Source organism: Vitis riparia, chromosome 6 (assembly GCF_004353265.1).
Source record: "Vitis riparia cultivar Riparia Gloire de Montpellier isolate 1030 chromosome 6, EGFV_Vit.rip_1.0, whole genome shotgun sequence".
Lineage (NCBI taxonomy): Eukaryota > Viridiplantae > Streptophyta > Magnoliopsida > Vitales > Vitaceae > Vitis > Vitis riparia.
The window spans coordinates 19,432,794-19,452,831 of NC_048436.1; the positions used below are offsets into that span (position 1 = coordinate 19,432,794).

The window sequence follows — 20,038 nt, forward strand, 5'->3', positions numbered from 1 at the left end:
GCTTGCCTAAACCCCATATCATCTAGCACATAATCACCCACTAATCATCCACTAATAGTCGAATACTACTAACACAATTTGAATTCGATGCTATCTATATATATATATATATATATATATATATATATATATATATATAATGAATAAAAGCCAGAAACAAACAAAAAACACAGTAGAAATGGGTTGGCATTGTTTGGCAAGGGTGGTATTATTCGCCATTGGTTGATGGGGTGGTCTTGAATTGCTCAACTCCAAAAATTCTCATACTGCGCCACGTCAATAACTCTACTATTGCTAAAAGTGCACACTGCCAGTTCACCCATTCATTTGCCACTCACTCTCCACGCTATCCTTGCATCATCCTCAGAACAGGCGGTGTATAACTGGCTTTTTTTTTTCTTTATTGAATTTAAAAAATAAAAAATTCAGATGACGGAAGTAAAGAAAGAAGAGAAAAAACAAAAGAGAAAAAAGAACGAACTTCTGGATTTCCCAGGAAAATAAGAAGAGAAAAAAAAGGATTTTGATTTTTCATTGTATATGAAGTTTTTTTCCTCTCTACATGTGTATTCCTTCTGGGACACAAAACATGCCTTTGGAGGCTAATAATCTATGCCAAATCGCTCACTTCCAATTTGTCTAGATGTTTTAATTTTGTTATTTGAAAATTAAAAATTTTAAAAGGACTACAAAGTAGTTTCCCACTAGGTATAATCAGTATTTCCCGTATTATTCTGATTTGATTCCAAAAAAACAAAGAACAAAAAAAGAAGAAAATAATTTAGAACTGAAGCAGAAGCACTGCAAGATAGAAAAAAAAAACTTAAATAAAACAAAATACACTATACAATCAACTATTAAAATCATTAGACTAATGTCCACCATTTATTCAGTGAAACAATAGGTAAATCTGACTAAAGAAATAATCATCACCACAATAGAACTCAATATAACAAATCTCTATGTGAATATAGTGTGAAAATAATTAAAAATGATAAAAATCATGGTTTTCCTTAACTAAAGAAGCTCTCTCCTCGCTGCGTAGCCGTATCGGGATCGCTGGATGTTGTCCTGCCGTTTCTTGTACACCAAACAACCGACTCCGAGCACAGCAACACAGGCGATGACTCCGAGCGCTATCCCAGCCTTCTGTCCACCTTTGAGTCCACCGGATGACTCTCCTTCCTCTCCATCTGCGTTCTCAGTACTCGTGTGCTGAATATCCCCAACATCAGACGAAGAGGGTGTAGGAGAGGGCGTCGGCGCCGGAGACGAGTCAGGCGAAGGCGACGGAGAAGATTCCAAAGCCAGTGGTGGCGCCGGCGGTGACCCAAAATACGGAGATGGCGAAGGAGCGGTTGGCGAAAGCGGCGGAGACAATGTATGTGGCGATGGAGCAACATTTTCGGCGCCGCTTTCAGGCGCCGGCGCAGGCGACAACTCTGGCGGATCTACAGCGACAGCGAACTCCACTAAAAGCAACACCGCAGTAAGCGCAATGCAGAATCTGAACAATCTCGCCATTGCCAAAAGTTCACTTTACTCGCAGAAAAAAAAAAGTTCAAAACCAACTAGATAAATAGCAAAAGAAACTAGACTTAAAGAACAACAGATCTGGAGTTTGAATCTGATGAGAAAAGCAGATCTGAAGTAAAGGTAGAAGACCTAAAGAGAATCGAAAGCGGAAACAGACGAGCCCAATCAGATCGGGACACGTCGAGAGAGCCGTAGGAGAGAGATCCAATGCCGAGAAAGAAACGGAGGAGAGAAGGAAAATACTTAAGAGGAAAGGAAAGGGGGAGAGAGGATTTGGATTTGAATAAACAAAATTTGGAAATATAAAAAGTGAGGGAGAGAAATTATAGGTGAAGGTTTAGGAGAGGAGTGATGCCGGTGGTATTGTGGTAATGGAGGAAGAGCGATTTCCAATTAGCCCACGAAGACTGCGGGGCGGTATTTCTCCATCACTATGTCGGTGCATTGTCTTTCTCCCACTTTCGTAATATTCCTTCCATACAAGGAACGTGGAAGTTGCAACTTGCAACCTCTTGGTTAAACCTAAACCTCCACGCGCTTCTCACCATCTTTGCGGTTAATTGACTTAATCTAGAATTTTACTATATTTATAATTTATCTCGTAATCAAGTTGTTGCCCATAACCAAATATTTCATTAAAAAAGATAAGATAATATTTATGTTTTTTTTATAAAAATAAATACAATGATGATTTATTTTATTTATTTTATGTTGTAAACTTCCTTTATTGTGATATTTCTAACTATTTAAACGTATTTGGAAATTAAATCAATGATGTCATTTCTTTTCTTTTTTGAAATACTTGAAGATGAAGTAAAACCCCTTATTTTAAACCCCTTGATTTTAGAATAAGTTAAATAAATCATTAAAAAAAATTAATAAATAAAATATGCTTATTTTTAAACCATGAGTATGGATTAATTAAAAATCGAAATATTATATCTTAAAATAAAAATCACTATTTTTAAACTTTAAACTATACATTACATAAATAGAAAAATAATTTCAAAACAATTATGAAACAAATTTCAAACTTTGAATAGAAAGATTGAAGGGGAGGTTAAGACTTAAGAGCAACCAAATCGCAAACTTCTCTCTAATGCAAAAAAAGGGGCCCTTTTAGATCAAGGGGAATTTAAAGATGGGTGACCGAAAGTCGAACATTGACACATTTTGGGCGTTAGATTAGATGCCACAACCTCAATGGTACCTCAAGCACTCTCCTCTAAAGCCTATGTTTGATGGTCATATACCTCTCACAGAATAATCAGCAATGGAAAAGGAGAAAGCAAATTTTTATTATATCCTCATGCAGAATTTCTAGTGAAGCGAGAGAAAGGCAAAACTTGAGAGAGAGTAGAGAGAGAGAGAGAGGGTGGCGTGGGAGGGGGTGGAAATTTGTATCCCTTCCCAGTCAGATGTCTATTTTCATCTAATACAAGTATTTCCTCCCTATCATGACACATAACTTAGTGGTGTTAGTCCATAGCAATCATCACAATTCATCCTTCAAATCACTGGGGCTGCTACTCTCATCGCTCTCTTTGGCGTCAGAACCCTCTGGTTTTGAAGCTGAAGCTGGTTTCTCGAGTTTGAAAGGAATTGATGCATGTTTCTTCAGGAATTTGTACAATGCTACCACTGTTCGATCAGTGTCAACGGTTATCTGCCAAAACCCAGGATCCCCATTAGCTAGGGGAAAAAAGCCAACGTATAGATCTAGGAAAGCAGAATATTCAAGGGAAAGCCCCATATTGCATATTTTGAAGCAAGACTTACTGGATCAGAACTCTTGTTTCCTGCTGGGAAGAATAGAAGTGTGGGGAACCCATCAGACTGTCAAAGAAAAACAGAGTTTCACTACAAGTTTATATTTGCATTATGCTTTATAACAATATGGACATGATGCATTGGATTAAAAAGGGTTTCTTTCATGAAATACAGTTTTTCTGGGCTACATGGTCACTCCAAAGGGCAATTGGAATAATAGGTCAGCATGAACTGATGATGAGTAAGACAAATAGAAATAAGAACCAAAAATATGACCTCAGTTAAAAATCTAGGCATCAAACATTTTCAGACAGCCAGAAGATTTGACTTTGGAAGTACCTTTGCCCTGTGGTGTTCATTTGTGGTTCCATCCATTTTGGCTATAACAAGAGACTCAATGCCACGAAGATGTTTGGCAAGCTTGTTATATGTTGGCTCAAGAGCTTGGCAATGACCACACCATGGTGCATAGATCTGTATTCCAAGCACATATCAGAATTATTCCCATAAAAGTACAGAACTTGAGATGGAGAATTATAGATGGAAGCACACACTTATTACTAGGAATGAAATGATACCTCAAGAAGAACATCCTTTGATTCATCCAAAACAATTTCATCAAAGTTATCCCCGACTACTATTTTCACATCCTCATCATTCTGTGTCAATCAAAATATAGAAGGATAATGGATTAGAACATGAGATGACAATTTAATAACAGTACAACAAAATTAGGTAACTCACAGACTCAGGAATTGGATCTGATTTAAAGAAGGGTTTGACTTTGTCTTCCAGGAAATCCTCCCCAAAAGCCTGAGAGATCATCATTGAGATGTTTATTCACACTTGTTAGTACCACTCTCCTACCAACTTCATACAAATAAACAAAAAGAGGTATAGATGCCAACCCCATTACTTTATCCAATGACCATAAATTACTAAAAATAAAATACAAACCAACAAAAGAAGTTGGGAAAAAAGGAGAATGAAGCCTCAACCTTAACTTTGTCGAGTGTCACTTCTCCATCTAATATGAATTTCCTTGCATCATCATTTCCAGTGTATGCAAGAACCTGGAAAGCAATGAATGTAACTTAAAAGGTTATTTTCTACACATGTCAAACAATAATTGTTCAGAATAGCAACACAAATGCATGAAAGGAACAGTCTTGGAGAAGGTAGGAGAAAGTACTTTGGGAGCATCCCCAGTGACCCCAAAATAATCTGAAACAGGCCTTCCAATTTCTTCATTGTCCATTTCTACGTATACAAAGATAATCTGCAATTGATCAGAACAAAAATCAGTAGTCAACGGATTCATGGGTTAAGTTTCTTGAAGCTACAATGCATCTTGAAATCTCCAGCAAGGGGCAAAATCTATTCAAATATCCTGTAAACATCGGCAATGATTGATGAGCAGAGGATGCAAGTTATTGATACTCCAGATCAACAGTAAGTTGGCCGACATCAGCGCAATATTGATACCATCCAATCAACAAGATAAATGGCTGGATCATCTCAGTTCCAATATTCCTAATACTGATATTTCACAGCCCAGTGAATTTTCAGTTCCCTCAATCTCTTAAATTCATCAATTCCACTCAGACACCACTCTTCTTTCGAACTCACCTGGGATGACTAAAGACGCTAAAATTATCAGAGAACTTACAGAAAGAGAAGCTACTGGTTGTTTATTTATTTTTTGAAATAGTCTTAACAAATTTCCTCCCATTTTTGATATTTTAAATCTATATATTAAAAAAAAAAAACATAGATATATGAAGGAGAAGAATGAGTAGAATCAGCCCTCAGTGTAAGAATGACAAAAACAATTAGGTATGGTGATTCTTTGGAGGATCCTATCAGTAATAGTAATGAAGGTGCTCAAGACAAATTGATAGAATGACAAGAGAGAGTTCAGTCTTGGAAGAGAAAAAGAGGAATTAAATTAGAAATTATTGAAAATAACAAATAATTGTTTTTCTTATTATGAATTTATAGTTTTCTTATTATTCTATTCTTATGTGATATAATCTTATTTTCTATTTATTATTACTACTATTATATATAATAATAGGCATAAATCTCATTCCCCATTTATGTTTTCACCTTGCCTTATTTGGGTGAAATGCCTTGAGACCACCTTTAGCCTTTTAAAACATTGCAACCAAGAGTTTGAAACTTCATTTCTTACTTTTTGAGTGAATAATCCGTTTCTAACAATGAATATATGTCTTAAGAGTTCTCAAAATTACTTTCAAGATCTAATTCAGTCAAAGTATGTGCCTACTGTAAAGCATAAAAATCATTATCTAGCAAGAAGGTTTTTCATGGATTTGAAACAACTTCATCTTTAGAACCAAAGCATATGAACTCTTCCTTTTTCTTTTTCTGATGGGCAAAAACTTCATATTATTAACAGTGCATAATCAAACTCTTTTATTGTAACTGATCTTACATTACCTTCCCCTTAAAAGATTTTGCTGCTTCTTGAAATGCTGGGACAACCTTTTCTGAATCATTTGCAGTAGCAAACAGCAACAGCTGAGACAAAAAAATTTGAATGTGTCAACACCATCAGCATAAAGCCTTAAAGACTGAAATTCAAACAAAACTTTAATTCTAGAGCCATGGATATTATAAAATCCATGATTATGTCGTTTTACCTGTTTCTTAATTGGACTTTCAAAAATCAAGGGTGCACTGTCCCTTGTAAAGGTGGTCACCAAGGGAAGCTTGTTAGCAAATACAAACTCAGCTATTGCAGACTTGGTGAAGTTACCATCTGCAAAAGTGAAAAATGAATAGATAAGCACTATCCCTGGACATTTTGAATTAGAAAAACATTGCCAAGTTATTGCAATGAAAAAACTAACTGAAATGGCTCAATTTCTCAGCCTCCTTCTTTAGCAGGACCAATGCAGGGCGTTTAACTTTAGGGTCAATATGAAAAAGCTTTGCTACATCAGGGTTCACAGTTTGGTAGAAGTTGACATCATCTTCAAGTTTTGAAGCAGCAGAAAGCTCCTCACTCTCAGGACCCTGTAATCATTGAGCAGGCCAAGTTGAGTAGCAAAATCATGAATTTGAATGTTTAAGAAATAAGTCAAGAGTCGCAGATACCATGAATAACTTCAGATCACAAACTATAACTAAAAATTATGAACGCTTGTTGAAAGAAGTGAGAGACTATGGGGATTTTGAACCTATTAATGTAAGAAATACACTTAGGCAATGTTTGGCTCAAATATTTATCTCATTAATTTTAACTTATATTTATTTTCATTAATTTTAAGCAATAAAATTATTTATAAAACATCCATATTTAAAGTATCGTAGATATATAAGATAACCATAAAAAGATTTATTATAAAAATTGAGTCATGGATTGTGGAATCCAGGGTTCAAAATCTCAGACTCGGCCAAGTCATATCCGCCTTAGCCATGGCCGGTACTAGACCGATACTCAAATCAAAAGCGGTGGGGAAAAAAAATAAGGAAATTTCGAAGCCAATTTTCATTTTCATCCTTCAAACCCAAGTTTTTGCATCCTCGTAGGGTATATTTTTCACCGAAGTAATGCCTTCAAACTTCAGACCGATACCACGACTTTGAACCATGGTGGAATCATAATTCTATAATATACTCTCATGGGCAAATGAGGTAAAAAGAATTTAAGATTAAGAATAAATTAATTATTTTGATTTAATATTTAGAATTAATTTTTAAGTTGTAATATTAAGTTATTTTACCAAATATGTTTGATTTACTTAATGACTTAAATTAAGTTATTAAGCCATTAAATTGATTTTGCCAAACACTCTCTTAGTTATTAGCTTTCATAAAAGTAAAATTGTTCATCAACAAAAGATAAAGAGAGTAAGAAAATACCACCAAAGAGTCAAGAAAGCCCAAAACAACTTTATTTTCTGAAGTCAATATGCGCTCGCCATCTTCAATTGTGGTTATGTTGTAAACACCAGGTCCTATCTTCTTCTTGATCCAAGTTATTATGGCATCTCTAAAGAAGAAACAGAGAAATTATTAGCCTTCCATATATGTATAACTTCAAAATAAACAAAGAACTAAATAATCCTTCTTAACATGTATTCCATGGACCAACTAATAAGTACCTTTTCATACTCTTTGGGATATCTTTCACTTTTAATGGTAAAAAAGAAGCTCTTGAAGAAAGAGAAATAAAAAGGTAGAAAAGGGGAGAGCATGGAGGGTTTGGCTTTGTTCTAGTAACTCACCCTTATTGTACTTCCTATTCATAAATCAAGAAATAAGTTGTTCGTCAGCTTCCAACTAAAAAAGGAGCCAAAAAAAAAAAGGTGAACAAAAGAAAAAAAAATGAAAGGAACAAAAGAAAGAAACTGAAACAAGAGGGAGATTAGAGATTTGCTATTTGGGTTCAAGGAAAATCTTTAGAATGCTCTTTTCAAAAAAGAGGTCTATAAAAATCAAAGCATTCTTCATCATTTCCCCTAAATATTTCCCAAACAAAAATGTTATTATGGATAAGAAGAAATTCCAAGTCTGACACTTGATTTAGGGTTTTCTAGAGTCCTTCAAGATTGTTAACATCCTCCAACAACGACAAGCTAATAAAATTAACCAAAAAAAATGTATTAAATTCCAAACTATCCTGAGTGATTGTACTAACCCAATGAAGTGAATGGAAAAAATGAGTCATAAGCATAGCTGTTGAGTCACTAAATTTCCATTAGGAAAGAGTAAAAACTGGAAACCACATTTAAAAAACCCCAAATTATTATTGGTCTAGCAGCTCAGTAGTTTAACTACACCACTTCATTTATTCAAAAAGACAGAAAATAGCTTCCCTTGGGATGCCATCTTTTAGGGAATAGGTTTGATTTATAAGCTTCCTCGATTTTCATGTTCAGTAATCCAATTTCAATGATGAGAAAACTCTTCCATCATTGAAGGCATTAACCCTCCATTTTCAAGAGAACTGGGCGGGGGGGATTCAATTCCAGATAAGGAAAAAATGAAACCGAGTCAAATAGTCCTATTAGTCTCAATTGTGAAAAAGTTTGAATTTCCGAATTAATGAAAATTCTAATATTAATAATCTCAATTTCTTTTCAGTCTTCTTTTCTTAGCAATCAAACTGATCTAATTCGGTTCGATACATTCATTTTGAAGAAATCACCTTAACTAACCAAAAGTTGTGGTAGTCTCGAATTCCTCAAAAGCATAGTCTTTTAAGGTCCAAATGAGAAATAACTGAGATTCAAAAGTCTAATTCATTTGTCTTTAACCACATTTTCTCAGAAACCAAACAGACATGATTCCACTTGATCCCATCAATTGAGAAGAGAAAGATAGAGAATTCTTACTTAGTCCTCTGGCCAGGATACGGCTTGTGAACGCCATCAATGAAGAAGTACACAGTAGGAAACCCCTGAATATCGTACTCGTGAGCCAGCTCACTCTCCTCCGTTGCATCCACCTTCGCCAGCACCACCTTCTCCTCCTTCAACTCCGTCGCTGCAGCCGCGTACTCCGGGGCCAGAGCCTGGCAGTGGCCGCACCACGGCGCGTAAAACTCAACCATCACATACTGATTATTCTCAATAACGTCACTGAAATTCCTCTCCTTCAAAACGACAACGTCCTTCTCGTCGATCTCCGGCTGCGAATACTTGCCGTAATCGGAGTCGGGCTCATCGAAGTCGGAGTGGTTGTCGAAATCGTCGTCGAGGGCGTCGTCATCGAATTCGTCCGGATCTGAAGTGTGACCCGACTTGGAATGCTGAGGTTCGACGACGTCGTCTTGTTCGAGGAAGGAAAGGTCTTCGTCGAGATCATCGTCATTCTTGTCGGTTGACAAGGACGGAGAGAATTGAGAAAAGAGAAGGAGAGAGGAGAGGAAGAGGAGGAGAACGAGTCGACCCGACATTGTGATGGCAACAAGTTTGAGTCCAGTGAGATCTGAATGAGTAGGGCTTTTAGAGGAGGAGAAGAAGAACTTAAACGACGTCGTTTCTAGATCTGGTTTTTAGGTCTAAGTCCACTCGCTGCTGTCGCAGTGCCGTGCATGCCGCTGACCTCACATGAATCTATTCACTTTCCAATATTTTTTTTCATTTATTTTATTTTGAACCTTTTCTCATTATTTTCAATGATGAATAACAGCTATACAATAGTAACAATATACAACCCCTTCAACCAAATACAACTTCACTTCACAGGAAGGTTTCTTTTGATTTATTTACTGATTAAGAAATTTATCTTATGATTAAGGTGATGTTCAATAATTACAATCAATTAATTTAATAAAAGAATTATTACAATAATGCAATGAGCCAATGAGCCAATGAGGCAGGGGGCTCATTTAAAGAGCTCACTCCCTAGTGTTACAACACCAATTTCCTCACCCAACTGGGCCTGCAGATGACCAATTTCCCTGTGTTGAATCCTTTCTAGCTCTTCAACCACCTTCTTCATTGTAGGTCTTCTCACACTAGTGTCTACACATGCCAGAGCCAACTCCATCATCTCTTTCACTGCATCCATTGTGTGATCTCCTAATGTCTTATCCACGAAATTGTTGAGATCATTGATGCATCTAGCCTTCAAAAATTTAAGGGGAAAATGACTGCTTACAAACACGTAAAGGGATTTAAGAGAGACTACCCATTAATTAAAGGCAATAGAATCTACATACATGCAGTACTAGATTTTGTTGCGAGTTTGGCTCATCCCTGCCATGTGCTTCACGTCCGCTGATCAACTCCAGTAAGAAGACCCCATAACTGTATACATCACTTGTCTCTGAAAAATCCTTTGATGATCTCAACCTTAAGAAGAAGGTTGACATCAGATATCAGCAGAAAAGTTCTTTATTCATACATGGAAAAAAATTTTAACATTTTTCATATTCATAATCTGGAAATGTGCCATAGATAAACCAACTGTCATTGGAAGAACAGATGTGAATAACTCAATGAAGTGCTCGGGTGCAGGCTGTCTTTGCTATTTATCAAGCTTGACCAAAAGGTGGTCATATTATAAGAGGGCAGGCGGATAAAGACTAGTATGATTGATGGTTATATCATAGACTTCAACCTTATGTTTGATTGACACTGTGAATGGTATTAGGAAATGTAGATCCTGGAATGAAGCAATGGGTGTTCGTTAAAAATAACTGCAGATTTCCTATGTTTCATTACAGAAGATGTTCTCAGGATCCTGACATTGTGTTCTTCATCCAACACAACTGCTGGACTTTCCCATTGCCCATATCTAATATTTGTCAAAAAGGGAGCTCATATGTATTCGGGCCTTAAAAGATTTTTCCATCTACTTATTTCCTGTCATGCGTAGCAAACATCTATTCAGAAAAGATCATTAGAGTAACCATTTAACTTTCCAATAGAATGACCCAGACGAAGGCACTAAAGGATAATCTCTTCAGTGTATCAAGCGACCAAGCTAATTAGGTTCAAAGAGAGAGCACATACTCTGGGTCAAGAAAGCAGTCGATCGCAGAAGAGGATCCAGCTCGAGCACCCTCAGCCAGCAATCTAGAAAGCCCAAAATCAGAAACCTTAGCAGTAAAGTTTTCATCCACAAGTACATTGCTTGTTCTGAAGTGCATGTGTAGGAAAGAAGGCACCAAACTGTGAAGATGCTCAAGCCCTGAGCCAAAATACAACATAAAAATCATATCTGTCTCATGTACTGGTGGGGTAAGAGCACAAAAGAATGCAAAACAGCACATATACCTTTGGCTGCACCGAGTGCAATTGATAACCTTTGCCATATTTCTAGCCTTCCAATCGGTAAACCTTCACTATCTGAAGCAAAACTGTGAGTTTATATGGATAGACATGGTGATATTTATTCACATTAGTGTACATGGGCAGTCACATAAATTATACATACATACATATATAAATATATATATATATATATATATATATATAGAGAGAGAGAGAGAGAGAGAGAGAGAGAGAGATTACCATACAGGTGATTCCCAACATTCCCATTCTGGAGATAGTCATTTACAAGTAGCTGTTGATGGTTTTCTTCACAATAACCAATTAGCTTCACAAGATGCTTGTGCTGGACACGAGCTATGCGTTTTACCTAATTTGCATTGAGACTAATCAGCATACTCATGAGTTCTGCCATGAAACAAAGATTTTTTGAAACTATAAGAAACTCAATATCTAGAAGGGAGGAAATTCTAGCAGAACTCTGCTTAAATGGCCACATTAAATTCACTAAAATCTTGAACATCACTATAGTAACACTAGCATTTGTAATATGGTGCGAGTGATCCCATGGGAAAATTTAAACAATAAATAAATTGATGGATCAAACTTGAAAACAAGAAAGAAAACCTTTCCTCTTCAGAATTTCAATTTACCTCATGAGCAAAAAATTGAGTTGGGGTATGCAAGCGTCTTTTGATAGCCACAATAGATCCATCTAGAAGCAATCCTTTATAAACTAAACCAAATCCACCTTCACCTATAATATTATTTTGACTGAAATTGCAAGTAGCATGCTCCAGCTCCATGATTGTTAATTGTCTTAAATGCGTTGTACCATATGGAGAGAGAGCACTGGCCTGTAGAGAAGTGTTCCTTCCATCCCACTCAACTAAACGAAAAGAAACATAATGCTATTTAATCAAACATATTTAGTAGCCAAAACATAACCATTAGTTTGACATAGGAGCATCCTGCACCTTACAGCTAAGCCACAAAACAGAGCAATGGGTTTTAAAGCACCAAATCTGGACATGTGGACAATTATATTAGAGCATAGAATGTCACTAGTATGGCCAACTTTAGAAATTCTGGATGCCTAAAAGACCAATACCAAATGATCTTTAACTATAAATAAAAGATTCTAATTGCATTTTTCAAAAGATTTTACATGGCCAGAAAGAAAAAATGATTGGGTAAAGTGAGATTGTTCAAAAATATATGAACATCCTCATCTTTTACCACTATAGATCTCTGGTGAGGATGAATTTATTATTTAGTGGTCTCATGTACGAGGAATAATGTGCTCATTGAATATGTAAGTCCAAGGATGTAAATTCAAGAATTCCACATACCATAGTAGTAGTCAGATGCCTGTCCAAACTAATTTAACTCTCAACTTTCAGAGGGCTATTTTCTACTTGGGTTGCTCAGAACTTCCAGCAATCATTAGAATTTTTAACTATCTAAAATATTGGTGACCGAATCATCTCTGTCCATGCACACAGGTTCTCTGTACTGAGGGATTATTTGGGTAACGGTAAAATTAAAATAGAGCCAGCAGACTGAGAACCATATGGAGAAATTATGCCAAGGTAGGAACCTTCAACTTTGTTAGCATCTTTCTCAAAAAGGCAGAAAAGAGAAAAAGGAAAAAAAAAACATTAAACAAAGGAATTTCGTGAAACTTGTTCAACTTGTCCTCTTAAATTTACGTCTTATAACATGATTCTGCAATCTGGATCATGCCTGATTTCCAAATTTTCCAGTTTTTAGACAGTCTTCAAGGTAAAACATAAAATTTTATTGTAAGTCATGCTCCTCTGGCTTACTAATTGGAGAGTGTCAAAACAGTCACAAGCTTGACTCACCAGGAGGAGATGGTACAGAAGATGCTGTCTCAGATGTTCGCCTTATAAATCTTTTAACACGCATCAAGCAGATGTAGACAAGTACTACAATTATCACCACAAGCAGGGCTGCACCAATACCCCCAACAATGGCAGCTAGTCTCTGCTTGCTTGGTTTATTAACATTAGTTGGTGGCAAAGTCGTAAGTGTAGGAACACCACTATCCCCATCAACTGCTGCTGTTATCCTCAAATTTCTTGTTTTATGCAGCTTTGCTTGTGATTGAATTGATTTGTGTGAGAGATACAACTTTGGAGCAAAAGGTGATAAGTTGATTGCTCTAATCTGTGGAGATGGAGGATGGGCTTTTGGGAACCTGCAGTATGAAGTAACTTGCAGATGTTAAGAAGGTTTAAGTTGAAGATTAAAGGGAGGTGAAAAGAAGAAACAATCCATTATCATCGTTATATAATACTTAACCAAGTTCTCCAGTGTTCAAATCAGAGAACCTTATATCCTATCATATTTACTTCATAAAAGGCTCTATAGCAAGGATCCAAACAGAACTACCACATCCAAAATGGACACATTATAGCAATGTCCAGAAACCTGAAATACTACAGTACATACACAGGACACATTAGAGCAATGTCCAGAAACCTGAAATACTACAGTACATACACAGGTCTATATGTCCAACACTGACACTAAGTCTCCACCAAGGCAAATAAGGCAAACAGTGAGTGTCCTTGTTATCATAATTTGAGTTAGCCGGGTCAAGTACCCACCCACCTATCCACATAGAGAGGGAGAGAGAGAGAGAGAGAGAGAGAGAGAGAGAGCTTACAAAGAAACAACACCTTGGTCTTTCAGCTTATGATAATCGACAAATACCCATTGTCTCAGGCCAGGGTATCTCCCGGCCCTACCACTGAATTGCCGAGGACTACCAACTGTGCTCTTGCAAGTAAGTAAAGCTTCAGCTACAGGAACAGAATAAGTGAGAAATCAGTATCCCTTATACATAAGTGAGAAGTTGTCAACTATTGCTTTAAAAGAAAAAAGGGACATTTTCAGTGGGAACTCATTTGATTCCACCACTCTTTTAACCCACTGATCAAACTCATCAGGCCCAAGTTTGTGGCTTTGTAAGGAGCCTCACAGGTAGCAGACAAAAACAATTCAAATGACAATGTCAGCCAACTGAATCAAAGAGAAATGGAGCAAGAGCTTTGAGGATACAAATATGCAAACCAAAGCTTTAAAAGGATACAAATCATTTCCTTCAATGCTGCCAATTGTACAAACAATGCTTTCTAAGATCAAATTGAGCATAGAAACAAGAGGAATTTTTTGCAATGGTTGGTATCACCTCAATAAAGATGCAAAAATTACTAAAAAAACGGATGAAATGAAAGCATACCATACAGTTTGTGGCTCAGCCTATTGGGTTCTAGAAGTTGAATCAGTATAAGCAGCGGCAGCTGTTGCCACCAGTACAAGCGCATTGTCGGCAAGCATCACTCATTTGAAGCCCCCGACAACCAATTAATTTCCAACATTTTCAGCCTAAAGAGATGGCATTAAACTCGGACCCAATCTCTATCTGCACTTACATAACCCCTGAATAGTTTGAACAGACAAAAAGAACAAAGTCATCAAGAACAGGATTCTTTTACCAATTAAATCAGGCAAACACAAATTTATTTCTAAAGGCTTATGCCAACTAGAAAGTGTTTTGTGGATGACCACAGTTTTAACAATCATGCAACAAGAACCAAATGATGTCTCTTTTCAATCAGTTATTTAAGTCACTCAAACTTGTAAATATTTCAAAATCTAACTGTAACATAATTCTGGGTTCTCTCGGCCAGACTTCCAGCTTAGCAAGGAAATAAGAACAAAAAAAAATGAATCAGACATGGAAAAAGCTGAGCATAACAACTTTTATTTTTACTGAAATGGACAGAAATAACCCTGGTATTATTCAATGGTTTTAACCCCACAAATTTCATGAAAACCAAATCCCAAATCCCAAAAGATTCCCAAGAGGATCTCAAAAGGCTAAACCTGCAATGACAGCTATCAAAGCTATCTGAGAAAGAAACAAACAAAAAAGAAGGGGAAAAACCTTGCCAGAACATCCACAGGAATGACCGGAAAACCCTAATGATTTCTGGGTTCTTAGAATTGTTGAAAATTCAGAACCCCACCTAGAAGAACAAAAAAATCCCACCCAAAAAAAGGAAATATTCTTGCTATATGATCTCTTTACAATGAGTCAATCACAACCAAAAATTTTCTTTTTCCTCGCACATTGAAAATCACATTCAAGGAAAACTTGTAAATCCTCTAGAAAAACAGAGGGTGTTGACCATATTCCAAAGAAGTCTGAGACCCGGTCTTCAAAAATCATTTCCAGGCAACTCTCAAAAGATTTCAGGGTTCTCTTACTAACGTCGCATTAACAACAATGTAACTGGAAAAAATAAAATCTCATGACCCCTGAATGGGAAGAAAAAATATAAGCCCACGAACCTTCTGATTTTCCAGCAAAACTAAAGAACTTCAAACCCAAGAAAATGATTGTCCATGGGAGAGCAAGAGGCAACTAAAAATAAGGCATTTGATTACAATGACTTATCATGTATTGTGGAACCATTCTCCAGAAAACAGAAAAGAAATTTTCTAAGAAAGAGTCACCATTGACATAAGAAATAGACAAAGACAACAGCAAAACCCTACCCCAACAGCACACAGACAAAAGCATAGAGAGAGAGGTGCGTAGCCATTAAAGCCTGCCCATGCCTGCAAATCACGACGCCGAAGAGAACCATCAAAGGAAGAGAAATAAGAACAACAAAACTGCTTTTTTCAACATACCAGAAGGCCTTCTTTTTGTGGGTTGGCATTGACGAAACAAAGACTCCCCAAAAAACGCAGCAAAGACAAGCAGATATTTAATGTGCTCATATCTTACATGTAGGACCAGATGTTTCCAATGAGGCAAAACAACAGTTGTTCCCTGTTACACCACTTTATTTTCTTGCTCCTTCACTTGCCATTCCATCTGGGGCAATGGATTGCCACTTCATTTTCTTGCTTCTTCACTACTCATTCCATCTGGGACAATGGATTGGGGTCCAAACTGACTTTTCTGCCCCTGCATCAACTATTCTCAATCTGAAAATTTTTGGGTTTAAGCATGGGTAGAGGAGGAAATGTGGTGGTGTAAAGAGGTTGGTTGCCCAACCAACGACTAAAGGTGGGCAATCAATGTACTATAAGATGGAAAATGCTATTTTTTCTAAATCACTTCTTGGAATACATGAACATTCCAGGTACTGCAAAAGAAATTACACACAATATCAAAATTATGGATTTGATGATAATTTTTTTTTCTTTCTTTTCTTTTAGCCTTTGAAAATTGAAACAAACAAACACCCGTCGGGTTCAGCTAGGATCAAGGCAGGTCTAGCTGTTGCCCCTCCATGGCATCCATTAGGACAAAAGAATATGAATCTCTGAAATGCCTGAAAGCCAATCAACCAGAATCACTGAAGCACCGGCCTCATATCAGAGTTATTCTCCTTCAATCAATTAACAAATATATTTGTGCACCCCTGGGTCTCTTTCAATTATTATGTGTCATCTGAAAAACCTCGCTCACTCTTAAATACCAGAGCTGCAATGAATGGGGCATGGAAGCAATCAAAACTAGAAAAGTTGGTACGATTCCATGCATTAATCAGTCCCTTCCTAACTCCTGAAACAAAAACTCAAAAGTATTTAAATGGGCTTTGCCTCATTCTTGTGAAACTGGGAGAGAGTTTTCGTTTCATCTCAACTTCATACAAGGCTGAGCTCTGAACTCTTGGGGTATGGGAACACACACTGACATTCATAAGAAACTACCATCATAATAGTCAAAAGAAAAAGGAAAAAAAATGGAGAAGGCAAGCAGAGGGGACATAGCAAGCAGAGGGGACATAGAAAGACGGAGGTAAAGACTAAAGAGGAGGGAGGGGTAAAAATGATAGGGGGCTAAAGAGTGAAAGTAGGGTGAGCACAGAGGAAACGTCAAAATCAAGAGAGGGGTTTGGAGGGGAGTTTGGTGCAGAGGGGTGGGTGTACAAATTACAAACAGGGCAATGAGAGAGGGACCACTCATGAGTCATGGGTCATGAGCCATGGGTCAGCATGAGTCAGCAGTGGAAGCAGCAAGAAACGATGGTCACATGAGATGGGGTGTCAAAGTCAATGGACAGCGGGTGATGGAAAATTGCAGCAGACTTCACATGCATCCTCCGCTCCGCCATTACACCTCCAGACATGCATCCCCTCCACAGGTTCATATCGAAAAACACCCTTCATTTTCTTTTTCTTTTTTTCTATTTCACTAATTATTCTCACATTCTAACCAGTCTATAATGTTCAACATATTTCTTTGCTTTCTCCTTTCTTCCGCTTTTCCTCCCAATTTTCTTTCCCTCAAATCTTCACAAATCCAAACGTAGCCTTAAAAAGACCAAGTAAGGAGAAAGCATTGGAGCATAAATTTCTAACTCATCAACTTGGGCTGCCAACCGGTCTCACCTAAACCCAAAATTTGTGCTATTTAGCACAATCTACTTATTGGGCGACCGGTCATACTCTTAGCATCAACAGTCATCAGCAACTCTCATTAAATGACAGTTGACGGATGAGAAATTGTTTCCAATGGTTAGTTGCTATAAAGATCAACTACTTTAAGCTATTGTACTTAATTTGCAAATCTTTTGACTCTTAAAAACTATTCCTATGATTCATCACGAGCCTTTAATACATCGTTTGTTTGTGTAATAGTTGCTGGACTTACATACCATCACCTTGAAACTTAGAACCTCTGAGTCACGATGATTTTTAACCTTTATAATTTGAAAATTTTGCTTTATTATTCAAATGTTAAAAAAAAAAAAAACTATTTTTGTGAGTCACGGTGATTTTTAACCTTTTTAATATTTAAAAAAATTATTTTATTATTCAAGTATTAAAAAAAATTAAAACCATTTTCTAGAATTAAACTTAAAAACACTTTCATTTATAATTCTCATTATTTTAAGTTAATTTTTGTATCAATTTGCATGTATTTCAAATATACTCAATGATGAAAATATTAATAAATATATTTGGATTTTACGAATATATTAGAAATATCAGTGGATATTTTGATAAAAATATAGATGTGATAGAAATTATTTAAAATTCAAAAATAAAATACTTGAAAAAGGTTCAAAAATAAATAATGATAAAATAAGCAATAATACATCTATTAAAGTTATTTTGTAAGTATAATTAATATAAATAAGATGAAAGATAATATTTATCAAATTCATTTTAGAAAAAATAGTTTAAATTATTTTAATATATTTATATTCATTTGTTTTAAAATTTTAAAACTATTTTTATTAAAAACATGTTTTATTATGTTTTAAATAAAAAAATTAAATCAATTTATGTAAAATATTTTATTTAAGATTTAATTTCTAAAATTTTATTACAAATCTATGGTGACAAACTTTTTACTATTAACAATAATATATTTAAATAATTAAAATTATTAAAAATTATATTAATAATTTATCTTGTTAAATTAATTTTAATTTATAAAATATTAGAAATTCATGATTTTTTTAATATTGTACCAAAATTTTTAATAAATTTATATTTTTCATATTTTAAAATAAAAACATTTAAAATTATATAAAATTAAAAGGATAAATAAATAAAAAATTAAAAGTGAAGTAGTAGTAATTTTTTTAAATAGGATAAATGAGATAAATATGCAAAATAATTAAAAATAAAAAGGATAATATTGAATAAAAAGTTTATATAAATTTAAAATAGAAGAAAAATTAGAAAAAAAAAATCATTTAAAAAAACATGGATTTAAAAAAATGGCAATTTTAAAAAAATTGACGATTTCTTAGCGCAAGGCCCGCATGCAGAAATTTCTTCTTCGGTGATCAATTTCGTATCGACCACCTTCATCCAACATTTCAACGAAATATTCCAAATTTTTAATTCATAAATGTAATTAATAAGTAAGTGTGCTTCACTTGTTAAATATTATAAAGGTTAAGACACATTAAATGATTTTCGATAAAAGAAAAAAATTGTTGTTATCAACTTGAATAAGTCACTAATTTTTCATTATTATTAACTATTTATGAGATATTTTTAATGTATAGTTAAATTATATTTAATTATAAATTCTTATATAAATCATTTATTAGTTTAATTAAATTATAGTAATTAAGATTAAAAAAAAAACATAGTAATAAAAATGGCAAATTTAAAAGAAGCATATCAAATCATTTTTTAAATTAAAATGGAACTTTTTAAAAATAAAAAAATCTAAATAAAAAGCCTATTTAATTAATTTCATTTTTATAATTAAAATTTTGAAGTTAAGTCAAATTACTGAATCATAGCATATGATATCAATTATTTATTTATTGGAAGGTAATTGTTGAGAAATTTTTTAAATATTTATACCCACTTTTGAGATAAATAATGATTGGAAAATAGTCAATACATTTTTATATAAGAAATTATGATGATACTTTTTTTGTAGTTTAAACTATAACACGTGAAATTGTATTATTAAATGATAATTTAACTTCTCTATATAAACAATATACTTTTATCTCCATGAGATATTGTGTATGCTTGAATTTTCAAAAAATGTCATATAATTAATATAAGGCTAATTTAAATTTATAAAATGAATAAATTTCATACTTTAAATGTCTCAATTATTGAATGGTCAAATTAAATTTACTACTTGGATTTATTACTAACTATTGATTAATATAAGGTTGGAGGGGGAATAAGCGAAAAATATCCACCATATGAAAATAAAATTACAACATTTTATCTCTATTAAGAGAAAATAATATAAAAACTTACAAAAGAATAAAAACCTTTATGGGAATGAATGGTATAGGAGATGGACCTTCTTTTATAGGATAAGGAAACTCCCCTTTTTATCTTCTTTCGATGTAGGATTACTTCAATGTCAGCAGAATAGATAAAAAAAATACTAAGATTGCTTGAAATGATCCACAAATAAACAAATTGAGTTAAAAAAT

General features: G+C 34.9%; 3 protein-coding genes across 9 annotated transcripts; all 3 read right to left on the bottom strand.

Annotated features, from left to right (window-relative positions):
• Positions 1-828: 828 nt before the first annotated feature.
• LOC117915791 (lysine-rich arabinogalactan protein 19-like) lies at positions 829-1,997 on the bottom strand. Its single transcript, XM_034831479.1, has one exon. It carries the CDS (start codon positions 1,522-1,524, stop codon positions 1,018-1,020), a length of 507 nt encoding a protein of 168 aa, XP_034687370.1. The 5' UTR covers positions 1,525-1,997; the 3' UTR covers positions 829-1,017.
• An 813-nt stretch (positions 1,998-2,810) lies between these two features.
• Positions 2,811-9,290, bottom strand: LOC117916097 (protein disulfide isomerase-like 1-4). The gene is made up of 12 exons (XM_034831931.1): positions 8,673-9,290; positions 7,198-7,327; positions 6,183-6,348; positions 5,973-6,091; positions 5,770-5,850; positions 4,499-4,585; positions 4,305-4,379; positions 4,051-4,119; positions 3,885-3,965; positions 3,646-3,780; positions 3,316-3,372; positions 2,811-3,202 (listed from the first exon to the last, which is right to left on the bottom strand). The coding sequence occupies exons 1-12, from the start codon at positions 9,233-9,235 to the stop codon at positions 3,032-3,034; spliced, it is 1,734 nt and encodes a 577-aa protein (XP_034687822.1). The 5' UTR covers positions 9,236-9,290; the 3' UTR covers positions 2,811-3,031.
• Positions 9,291-9,472: 182 nt separating this feature from the next.
• On the bottom strand, positions 9,473-16,237 carry LOC117916098 (probable serine/threonine-protein kinase PBL28). Of its 7 annotated transcripts, none has more exons than XM_034831935.1 (11): positions 15,886-16,237; positions 15,651-15,713; positions 14,329-14,528; positions 13,753-13,888; positions 12,926-13,281; positions 11,711-11,946; positions 11,306-11,427; positions 11,064-11,146; positions 10,800-10,977; positions 10,004-10,136; positions 9,473-9,909 (listed from the first exon to the last, which is right to left on the bottom strand). In XM_034831935.1, exons 3-11 carry the CDS (start codon positions 14,411-14,413, stop codon positions 9,667-9,669), a joined length of 1,572 nt encoding a protein of 523 aa, XP_034687826.1. In that variant the 5' UTR covers positions 14,414-14,528; positions 15,651-15,713; positions 15,886-16,237; the 3' UTR covers positions 9,473-9,666. The 7 variants fall into 7 exon arrangements, with proteins under 7 accessions (XP_034687826.1, XP_034687824.1, XP_034687827.1 ...); XM_034831933.1 differs by lacking the exon at positions 15,886-16,237 and adding an exon at positions 15,789-15,879; XM_034831936.1 differs by lacking the exons at positions 15,651-15,713; positions 15,886-16,237 and adding an exon at positions 15,789-15,877.
• Positions 16,238-20,038: the final 3,801 nt, after the last annotated feature.

What these genes read in the sequence shown, in the direction of transcription:
- LOC117915791 (XM_034831479.1), bottom strand. Translation starts at nt 1,524, where the DNA reads ATGGCGAGATTGTTCAGATTCTGCATTGCGCTTACTGCGGTGTTGCTT.
- LOC117916097 (XM_034831931.1), bottom strand. Translation starts at nt 9,235, where the DNA reads ATGTCGGGTCGACTCGTTCTCCTCCTCTTCCTCTCCTCTCTCCTTCTC. An exon ending in CAAAGGATGTTCTTCTTGAG is followed by an intron (nt 3,781 to 3,884) that starts GTATCATTTCAT and finishes CTTGGAATACAG; the next exon opens with ATCTATGCACCATGGTGTGG. An exon ending in ATGAACACCACAGGGCAAAG is followed by an intron (nt 3,373 to 3,645) that starts GTACTTCCAAAG and finishes TTTCTTTGACAG; the next exon opens with TCTGATGGGTTCCCCACACT.
- LOC117916098 (XM_034831935.1), bottom strand. Translation starts at nt 14,413, where the DNA reads ATGCGCTTGTACTGGTGGCAACAGCTGCCGCTGCTTATACTGATTCAA. An exon ending in GACCAAGGTGTTGTTTCTTT is followed by an intron (nt 13,282 to 13,752) that starts GTAAGCTCTCTC and finishes TTCATACTGCAG; the next exon opens with GTTCCCAAAAGCCCATCCTC. An exon ending in TTCTGTACCATCTCCTCCTG is followed by an intron (nt 11,947 to 12,925) that starts GTGAGTCAAGCT and finishes CTTTTCGTTTAG; the next exon opens with TTGAGTGGGATGGAAGGAAC.